We start from the raw sequence: 11,246 nt of genomic DNA on the forward strand, positions 1-11,246 counted from the left end.
TTTTGATTTCGGAATCGGAAAGGCACCCACTTATTCAAAACCTTAAACATAGGAAAAATTTCAACAAAATTTTTTTTTGGTTGAATGATCGTCGGGTGTCGGGTCGGGTTGCCCGATACCCCAACCCGTATTTTATTCCGTTTCACCTTCACCAACCTGCCGAATTTTCAGGTTGAATTGCACTTTAGTACGCTCTGTAGACTGCTTATTCTCTTGCTATGACCTTCTTGGTCGTGGGTTCTTTCCTTCTTTCTTCATTAATAAAATGCTTCATCCTTCAGAAAAAAGAAAAAAAACAATAGCTAAGGGGCCCAATACTACCAATTAGATGTGGAACCTACAAGCTGGTGCTCATGATTTCGACAGTCATTACTATTGATTTGGTGATCTCTAGACATTGTAGAACAAGACATTTCTGTCATCAATCCACAGCTAACCAGCATATACAAAACTTCAAATACATGTTCGTATGTTCGTTCTTTTTTGGTGGGTAAAGCTGGAATGGGTCATATTGTGAATTTCTTTGTTAACCCCAATCATAAACACCACATGAAAGCCCAAGAAGATTGCAAGGTATGGAAGGATTCTAATCTGTGCACTTCCCCCGGGCCTTTGGGACATTTCAAATTCAAACCAAAGAGACATCTCTTTCTATATTTACATATAATTTCTTCTGCAGGGATATCATAAACCCCACTAGTGATAAACATTCAGATATAATGACAAGAATAACAAACTCGAGTAAGCTTATCGATCTATCGGTGTTGGATCGAAAAGCGAGCTTCTCAAATGACAGTTACTTACAAGAGCATGAAAGATTTCTTCTTGTGATCTATTTTTACGAATTTTTGTGGGAGTTCTCGAATTCAGGCTCTATTGCCCGTTAATTCAGTTGATTGTGGCCTATTTGAAGATCAAACATCGAGAGAGATTCTTTCCAATGTGGGTCTTTTTTGTGCTGCTCATGATTCGTAGGCTCTGTCTAAGTATGTCCACCTCCCTCTCCCTCTTGGCTCCCTCCTTCTCCATGGCCAATAACTGTTCTTTCAATGCTACCACTGTCGCTTCTTTGGCCTTCAACTCCTTATGTAACCCTTCCATCATATACTCATCCTCTGTCCCCCACCACAATCTCTCCCCTGCAGAAAAAGACCATGTTCTTCACTCTACAAAATCTTTAATCTTAGCAGTAATTATGGCCAAGTAGATTTTTTTAGCAAACAAATTTAAGGTGATATGATCAGAGCTACCTAATCTATAACTTGTTAGAAAGTTTAAAATATATAAAATGGAAATGATATCTGCAGTCCCTTTATTTATGAAGGACAATCCCTCTTTCATTCTCGACGGTTATAAGATCTAAATATCTATCAACACCCGATCAGGGAACTGTTTAGTCACTGTATGTTTCGGATTTTGAGAATCAATTTTGAGTCTTAAACTGATTATTGGACCCAAAATTAAGGCCCTGTTTGTTTTGGATCTTGAGAATCGACACTGTTCCGATACTGATTTTTGGACTCAAATTTATGTTTAGGCCCCAGTTTGTTTTGGATTTTGAGAATAGATTGTGAGTCCAAAAATGATTATTATAGTCAAAATTATGACTTTCTTTGTTTTGGATTATCAGAACCTGCCGTGAGTCCAAAACTGATTATTGGACTCAAAATATAAAACAAAACTTAATTTTGAGGCAAATAATCATTTTGGAGGGAATATCATTTACCCCAGGAGAAATGATGATTTATGAATAACATTTAGGGCCCATTTGGATACCTCATATTTTGTATTGAATTGAGTTATGTATACAAAATGAATAGATCCGCCAGCTCATGTTGAGGGAGAAAGAGAGGGACGGGGGTACTTCCTAGTGGAGGGGAGGGGTTGAGGAGCAAAGAATTGATTTCCAATTACTTATTTCCACAGCATCTATGGAAATCTGATTTTTTTTCACTGTTTGCTGAATTAGAAATCCAAGGATTTGATCCGGATTTGATCCGGATCCAAATTACAATGCAAAAAGGACCGCAAATGTGAGAAACCCAAATCAAAATCTTCTCGGCATCCAAACGGGCCCTAGCGAATGCTATTAAATATAAGGGTTCTTAGCATAAGAGGGTTCCATCTGTTCATTGATCCAAACCGTTTATCTGTTGGGCCTTGCTATACAAAATCCACTCGAATTAGAAGATCCAAGCCCTCCTATTTGTGCTCTTGATACAGATTGTTGCTTCTTTGTTGTCCATTGAACGGCCACAACTTGCAGGGATAGAATTGTCCGGTGGGTGTGGATTTCCATGTGTGGACCATACATAGTAAAGTCTAAATGTCTGATTGGATGCACTAAAAAGTAGCAAAGTAAATGTAAAAGTACAATCTTTCCAAGACGAAGTTGACAACTTGACAAGACTAAGTTGTCCAAGCAAGATAGCCAAGCCTTGGAATAGCTTATCCAAGGATTTATATCCTCCTACTAAACAGCTTATCCAAGAATTTTGTAGGTTCTTAATTCTAGTTCAAGAAGGATCCAGTGGAAGCGCCGCGCCCAGAAATGAGACCCATCTATTGCATGATTTGTTTAGAAAAGTTTGGAAACGAAAAATATTTCTAAAATTCCCTACCTTTTTAACGCATGAAAAAGATAAGTTGAGCCAACCTATTCATTTTTTACTTAATAGGCACCTTCAATTTATGATAATATCCTTCTAAATCGACCACAATCACGTTATTTCACTCTGAATCATGGAAAGAAAATATTCCCCCCCCCCCGAAAAAAATTTCCTTACAATCCAAACAGGGTCTAAGGCTCTCTTTCTTTCAACATAAAATGGGCGTAAATTTTGTTTTACGCCCATTATACATAGAAAGAAACAGAACCTAAAATCCCAATCAATTAAAAATATACACGGATACGGATACGAATACGAAGGACGTACCTTGACAGGTCCTGTGGATGAGATTATCAAGCTCAGCCTTGATGGCGAGGTAGAGCCTTTTCCACTTTTCCACAGTCTCCTCCCTGAGGGCCTGCTCCTCTAGCATATGCTCCACTAAGAAATTGGCCCCAATTAGTTGCCACTCTTTGTCACCTTTCGTCATCACCTGTGTTGTGGTCATCTTTTCTTCTAGTCTTCTTTGCCTCTCATCTTTGTCCTGTAATTTCTTCCTCAATCTCTTAACCTCCTCCTTCCATCTCTTCCTCTCGCGCTTCCATTCAGCCTCCTTAGCCATGAACTCACTCGCCCGTTGCTCGTGGGCTCGACCCTGGTGCTCCGTCTTGCACCTTATTTGTGTCACCTCCTCTTCCAAAAACCTTATCCTCTCTTTTAGACCTCTCGATTCCTCATTTTTGTTTCTCTTACGTTTGCTCAGAACACTACCCATTTTCTCACAAGAGAAAGAGAGAGAGTTGGTTTGGATTAGATAAGGAGGCGAGGGAGGAGGGACATATAAATTGTTTGCAGAGGGAGTCTCTGTTAGTGATTTTGCATTTTCAAAATCATGTATATTACATGTTTTAGTGCGTGGATGAGTAATATGCAGGACAACATTCATGTATGAGGGGGACTCTGTTCCTCCAACCAGTTCAATTATAAATGATGGCCTAAAAGATGCCCGTGAAGGCATCTGCCTCAAGCGAAATGAAAGATGTACACATCAGGTCTATTAACACGCATAATAGATGGACAGTGATTTAGAAGAAAAAGAACAAAATGGGCTGTACATATCAATATAGACTAGCATTCTTGTCCCATGCCATGCATGGGTGTAGAATACTGGGCACCGACTCATCAAAAAAACAAAATGGTAAATTGGTGGGCGCTGCATGGGCCTTGGGTGGGGATCATGGGACCCGCCTTATCAAAACATGAGAAAAAATGGTGGGCCCCACCACATCAAAACAAAATGGTAATGGGCTTGGGTGGAGATCTTGGGACCCGCCTTATCAAAACTTTGAGGTAAAATGGTGGGCCCCACCCGATGCATATGTTTTAGTGGAGTTAATTTGACCCATCCTATCAAAACATAGTGGGCCCCATGGTTTGAATAGAGACGGTACTCCCTATCACGTCAAAACATAAGGTGTAAAAAGGTAGACCCCAGCCATGCTACATGGATGAAGTAAAAAAATCCACCAGGGATGAAATTCCAGTTTGCTAGGGACCATTGCAGAAGGTATTTCAAGGCTGGGCTGTTGCATGTGAGAGCAGCCACCTCAGATGAATTCAATGCAAAAGACAAAATCTGCTGAAAAGTGAGCCTTTGTGGCTGCTCTCACTTGCAAAAACCCAGCCCGAAATGTCTTCTGGATAGTCCCTAGCAAATCCCATTCTAGATAGATAGGTTGAGTTTGCAATTAAGAGGAAGGAAATAATTATATAACAATGATGAAAATAATTTTACAGAGGCATTAAAAATTTGTCAAAGTTTCCTTAAATAGAAAACATCTCATGAAAACTGTTCCAGCTATAACAGGATTTGTTGGAGACAAGCAAAAAGAAAGGTAAAAAAAAAAAAAAATGAAGTTTGTAACAACAGCATGGGAAATCGTTCTCTGTGCTTTTACTGAACAGAACTCAAAATTACTTCCTGAAATTGGAAAGAAAAGAAATTCTGTAGGGTGGGCCCTTTAAAGTCTGCATCTTCCACCCAATTTATTCACGCTTATTGAATGCTCTTCCTTTCTGTCCGGCACAAATCATGGATATGACTTTGAAGAAGGGAAAAAAGTACGTTGTCACTTCTTCCAAAGAAGAAGCCAACTAACATGCTTCTAAAAGGGTCTAAAATAATGTATCAATTTCACATATATTATTTGTAGTAGTGAAAAATCTAACTCTCCTGTAGAGCCTACACCAAAACAATAGAATAAAACACATTCAAAGCAACAAATGAACGGTTTGGAGGGACTGCACATTACTTACCATGTCGCCCAACAAATTAACAGTTTCGATCATCATGTGGAGATGATTTAAGGGGTAGAGTCTATTTAAGTATTTATGTTGTGGTCTAACAAATGAATGGTTTGGATCAACCTATGAAGTGGGCCCCACTGTACTTTTTGAAAAAAATACTGGACTTCTCCAAACAACATATAAAATCTCCCTAAAATGTGTTTAATAATGGCACTCTTTTTTTTCTTGTGTCAGGGTTGTCCCAGACATCCCTCCTAAGTGGCATGATAGCGTGGGCTTTTAGGAAGCCCCCTAACTTAGTGCCTGTCTTCTAATTAGAAGCTCACTTTTGTTTTGTACTTTTTAAATTTAGTTATTAAAGGCTGTTTAACTTCCGAAAGGTTACTAAAGAGATTTGCAAGGGAGGAATTTCGCGGAGCGGCTGTTCCATGAGAGTGCAGCCACATAGCCTCATATTTTGTCTTATTCATTTAATGATATATTGTCTCACCCCATATACGCGACGGACTTTTTCCAGTCTTCCATAGACTAGAGCTCTTGCTCGTCGAACTTCCATTTTTTGGAACCTCTTGTTCAGACTCTAACACATCACCATCCATCTGTGAGAGATCAACTGTGCTTTTCATCTTTTGGGTCGAATCCGGATTTGCTACACCATGATTTTCCTGTGGTAGCACAATCGAATCCAATCTCTCTTTCAAACTACCAATCAAATCCGTTGAGTCCGGCATTGCGGTGTTTTCCACGGACCACCAAGATGACGCTTAATCGAACACTACATCTCTTGACATATAGACCCTTTTCGTACATGGATCCAAGCATCTCCACCCTTTCCTTTGCTGATCATAACCAATGAACATGGCTCGAACCGCCTTTTTCACCATCTTTGTCCTCATTTGCTTTGGTACAAGCACATAGCAAACACAACCAAACACTTTAAAGTGTCTAACTGACGGCCTTTTTCCGGTGAGCTTTTGGTAAAGAGACTCATAACCAAGTCGTTGTTGCGGAAGACGATTAGTTACATATACAGCCGTGCGTATATACTCCGCCCAATATTGAGGACGAACATTCCTCCCATATAACATACTCCGTCACGTCTCAACTAAGTGCCCGTTATTTCTTTCTGCAACTCTGTTCTGCTGTGGAGTTTCAGGACAGGTGAATTGCCTTTTAATTTTGTGATCCCTCAAATAGGTGGAAAGAATCTGAGAAGTATATTCTCCACCATTATCAGTTCTCAATCAATCGATCTTAAATCTTGTTTCAGCTTCTATACGTGCACGGAAATCTTTGATCTTTTCAAAGACTTCAGATTTCTCCTGTAGAAAATACACCCACACATATCTCGAAAAATCATCAACGAATATAAGAAAATAATGATTTCCACTTACAGATTTCTGCTTTATTGGACCGCATACATCGGAGTGAACCAACTCCAATGGTCGTTTTGAGTGAAACTCCGATCGAGGAAAAAGTTGACGGTGTGCTTTTCCAAACTGACATCCAGCACAAACCGTATCTCCCCCGTTCTCGAGAAGTGGTAAATCTCTGACAATGTTTCGTTTTGTCATAATTTTTAACTTGTTATATGCGACATGAGCAAGGCGTGCATGCCACAATTATGGAGTTTCATTACGACGAACTTTATCAACATAAGCCATTCCTGCTGATAATACATACATCGTTTCCATCCGTTTCCCACGCATGATCGGATTGCTAGAAACATCCACTTTTTCGAACACCTTTACATCATCAGGTCCAAATAGCACATATCTGCCTGCTGATGTGATCTGCGCTACCGATACTAGATTCTACGCCATACCCGGTACGTGATACACATCTTTGAGTATGCTATTTCCCTCACCACACCGTTAGGTAACCGTCACATCACCCACATTCTTCACAGCATGGACAAAATTATCCGCCGTGACAACCGCATGATTTCCATCATATTTTCGTAACCGCATAAACTTATTTCGATTTCCAGTCATGTGATGCGAACATCCAGAATCAATCAACAAATCGTTCTCGTAGTCAATAGTCTTCTTTCCAGAAGAACTTGTTGCACACACTTGACTTTTCACAGCAGGAGATTCTGCAACATTCGGTGCAAAAGAAAGCTCCCCTTCAAAGTCGAATTCTGTAGCAGTCTATTCCACTGCCACATCACATGCAAAAGAAGCTTGCATGTCCCATTCACCATCTTCATCCTCCTCCTTATCTTTGGATTCGACGATAAAATTCCCATCATCGGTCTCAATCCTAGCCCGACAATTTCTTCTAATATGACCATGCTTCCCACATCCATAACAATTAAAAACACATTTTTCTTGTGAATTTTCATTGTTATTAGCCCGATCACCTCTCTTATAGCCATCCTCTGGCTTCTTATTTTTCTGTCACTTTCGCTTGCTATTCACCACAAGCACTTCCTCACTTTCTTTCATAGACAATCCGGCCATCTGCCTTGCCAACATCTCTTGATTAATCAAGAGATTCTCCAACTCCATGAGAGACGGTTGCGCTGGCCAACCACGAATAGCAGTGATAAAACCGCTAAACTCGGGCCTCAAGCTGCGGATAATCATTATCCGTATTCGGCTTTCACTAATCTTAGACTCCTCGTCTAATTGAGATATCTCATTACACAAGTTTTTAGCTTTCATAAAATAATCAGAAACAGATAAATTACCTTGTGTTAATGAGTCGATCTCGTTCTCCAATAACTGCAACCGTGTATCGTTCGCCCGTGAAAAGAGAAACGAGCGTGCCTCCCACGCTTCTTTTGGAGTTTTCGCATCTCTAATATGCTCAATCAACTCCTTCTGTATTGACGCCTTCAATACGTACAACGCTTTTCCGGCACGGATCTTCCACTTCCGGAGCGTATCCACTCCTCCCTCTACTGGTGTTTCGGTGTCGTTGCCATTCACTATCTCCCATAGATCTGGCCTTGAAGATACGACTCCAAGCATGACTTCCAATAGATGTAATTAGAGTTGTTGAGCTTTTCAATCCCCGCCAACATACCAACACTCTCCGCCATCTCTTCTTCCAACCTCGATATCACCTCGAAGCAACCAAAGAACAAACCGGTATTCCCACTTCAATATTCCCTCAAAGCAAATCCAAGAACACACCGGTATTCCGATCGAACACCTGCTCTGATACCACTTGTGAACCTTTCTTTGGTAATTTAGAAGATGAAAAACTATTGGAAATTAAATAGAGAGATACACTTTGCAGAGAATGTGAGATAAAACAATCTTTTACAAAACGTGGAAGTAGTACTTTATTGATTTCACATATCAACTTTATACACATCAAATTGATGATTCGGATGGATAACCACAACTACTGTTATCTAGTTCAAGATAAAAATAAATTCCGATTTTAATGCTACCTACTGCTGTGTAAAAACAAATTCTCTAGGAATCTAGATATTTTAATGCTACCTACTGCTGTGTAAAAACAAATTCTCTAGGAATTTAGATAATACTAACTCGTCGGTAGCTATTCATACTTTTTTGGTAAGCCGTAAAACAACACCAAACCAAACTTGGACCGGACTCTTATGAAGAGTCGGTGCATAGTCGGTGGTGATGTTTACACTAACATGCTTCTAAAAGGGTCTAAAATAAAGATCATTTCCATAGGATGATCCTAACTTTACGATGTGTAGAGGGCCACACACCATACAGTATCTCTATTTCCCTATATACACCCCTTGGGATAGTAATTAAACTCATAGGATTCCTTCCATGAAAATGACATGCTTGGTTATAATTAGGGCATGTGTCCATTCTTTTCCATGAATATGATCATGTGGTAGGTGGTTGATGATCATCAACTCTCAGACGCTAGAGACAATGACGGTCCCACCATCAAGGAACATCAAGCCTATAGAAGTTGAACATGCTTGTAGATAACAAACAATTTTGTTAGAGACTAGGGCCCTGATTGGATTGTATGAATTTTCTGGTAAAAATTTTACTTAGAGGGACCATCAATTTATAATGATAAACATAATCATATCATTTCCCTCTAAATTGTTGAAACAAAAAATTTCATAAGAAAAAAACTTTATGTGAAAAGTAACTTTTCTGCAATTCAAACAGGGCTTAGGGTTTCCAATGAAAAATTTTCCACGGAAAATGTCTCTTTTAATTGTGGTAAAATCATTTTCCATAGATTTTTTTTGAAATAAAAAATTTCTCTGTTTCAAGAAAATTGCATACATACTGGACCATGAAATTTTTTCCACGGAATCCTATTTTTCACGGAAATAAATTTTTTCATAATTTTTTTACTAGATCCAAACACCTCCTTAGTGTCTTATTTTAGAGAGAGAAATCTTATCAGACGATTTTTAATGAAAAAAGGTGGGTGTTAGCCTATGAAAGTTTTAAGAGGCATTTGGATATAGGGAAAATAATGGTGAAACTATGGGGAAAAAATCCCAGGGCCTAATAGGTTTGCTATTTTACTTGTAAACAGGAAAAAAAATCCATGGAAATATGAGTCTACCAAATGTTGGAAATTTTTTTGGAAAATTTTCCAATAATTTTTTTCGGGCATCCAAGCAAAGCAACCCCTTAATTATTAATTGAGGGATCTTAGTTATAATTAGATGTTACTCTAAGGTTAGTGGTTTCAATGATATGGACAAACGTCTCTAGTAACCTCCTGAGGTGAGTATTTGGCCTGAGTAGGCATTTACACCAAGGTAAGAATGACTCTAAATTTTGAGAAAAGAATACTGCAATGATTCGGTTTGGAAAGAGACACTGAAGTGAGGTGTGATTCAATATAATCTGAGTGGGTAACCGATTTATAAGAAAATACTATTTGGAATGCCTCTACCCAAAAATACTGGGGCATGTGAGAGCAAGGCATGTTTCTAAAATGTGACGATGATGTCTTTCTATGGATCTATTTTGCCGGTGCGTGTGAGTGCAAGATACTCGCTAGGAGATGCCAATGGATTGGAAAAATCGTATGGTGATTGGTGAATGATATTCATTGTCCCGATTTGTTTGAACATTTTTAATTTTTTATCAAAGAGTGTTCAACATGAGTTTAGAATTGCAGAATGACAGAATAAAGGTGGTGAGTGCTGATGTAAAGGTGGTAAAAGCCATGATCAAATAGTCCTTGAAGGAGGTTCCTCATATGACGATCATTCCCAAAGAAAGGAGTCGGATTAAACTCAAAATAAACATCTTAAGTAAATTGACTAATAGATATTTTTTTTGGGTAATATTCAAAGCATCGTGGATACTATGTAGGAAAAAAAAAATTGTGGGGTGTAAAGCTTAAGAGAGACAATATGATGAATACACGAACCTGTTCCATTACCCACATTAATGGCATCATATCCATTGTATTTCGTTTTTTGTGGTGAGATTATTGAGATCCGTTTTAAGGTGATTGGTAGCTCTTGAGTCAAGGTACCAATAGCAGGTTGCATGTTAGGAGATGGCACGAAGGTTGCCATGCTGGGATAAGGAGATGGCACGAAGGTTGCCATGCTGGGATAAGGAGATGGCGAGGGGCTCCATCTTTACAATTAAAAACTTACCCTGATTGAAATGAGTGACTCCATCTGCATGGAGATTAGAATTCCTAGTTTTTGGTAGCCCAATGGTTTCTACTTGTACCTCTAACTCTAGCTTAGTCATGAGCCTGGTATTGTATTTTTGAGATCAAGGATGAAGTAGCCTTTCCCTGCCACTTTAGCTATTTGTTAGCAATGAGAATTGGCTTCTCTTCAAGATTGAGAGAATTTTAATTCGAAACCTGATCAAAGACTTCAAAGATATATAAAACATGTGGTTGCCCTTGTCTATCTCTTTTTTCAGAGATCATGAAATAACATTAAGTAATGTGTAACCTCCACGAGTTCAAGTCAATCATGCCTCATTTCTGCAGTTAATCAACCTTATTAATCAAACGAATGAGACAAGGACGGTGAGGTGGGAAGCTTAATAGGGCTCGAACATACAATATCACTATAATGAGTGGTACATTTCAACCAATTTAACTTTAAGCACCTACTTATCTCTACATGCAATCCAATCGCTTCGGGAAGAGCGGATGAAAAGAGGATGTCGTTGATATATCTGCTTCTTCCTCTTCCCAGAATCCCAGGGGATAAAAAAAATTAAATTTCTCCCTATCTTTCTAGACGCTCCATATATGTCCAGGATTTGAGCTTTGCTTTGAGTTTAACTTGAGTTCACTATTTCCTTCTCCACTTGCTGCTTCTTAGTTCATCACACCGTAGATTCCCAAACACCGTCTGATCTCATCTGAATGTAACGGGTC

At 39.0% G+C, this 11,246-nt stretch overlaps 1 protein-coding gene across 1 annotated transcript; it reads right to left on the reverse strand.

Annotated features, from left to right (window-relative positions):
- Positions 1–627: 627 nt before the first annotated feature.
- On the reverse strand, positions 628–3,499 carry LOC143845861 (uncharacterized). The gene is made up of 2 exons (XM_077354267.1): positions 2,937–3,499; positions 628–1,139 (listed from the first exon to the last, which is right to left on the reverse strand). Exons 1-2 carry the CDS (start codon positions 3,382–3,384, stop codon positions 904–906), a joined length of 684 nt encoding a protein of 227 aa, XP_077210382.1. The 5' UTR covers positions 3,385–3,499; the 3' UTR covers positions 628–903.
- Between the last annotated feature and the right edge of the window lie 7,747 nt (positions 3,500–11,246).

Source organism: Tasmannia lanceolata, unplaced genomic scaffold (assembly GCF_043159265.1).
Source record: "Tasmannia lanceolata isolate RefF3 unplaced genomic scaffold, GAP_Taslan_0.1 ptg000015l, whole genome shotgun sequence".
NCBI classification, from domain to species: domain Eukaryota; kingdom Viridiplantae; phylum Streptophyta; class Magnoliopsida; order Canellales; family Winteraceae; genus Tasmannia; species Tasmannia lanceolata.

What these genes read in the sequence shown, in the direction of transcription:
- LOC143845861 (XM_077354267.1), bottom strand. Translation starts at nt 3,384, where the DNA reads ATGGGTAGTGTTCTGAGCAAACGTAAGAGAAACAAAAATGAGGAATCG. An exon ending in CATCCACAGGACCTGTCAAG is followed by an intron (nt 1,140 to 2,936) that starts GTACGTCCTTCG and finishes CTTTTTCTGCAG; the next exon opens with GGGAGAGATTGTGGTGGGGG.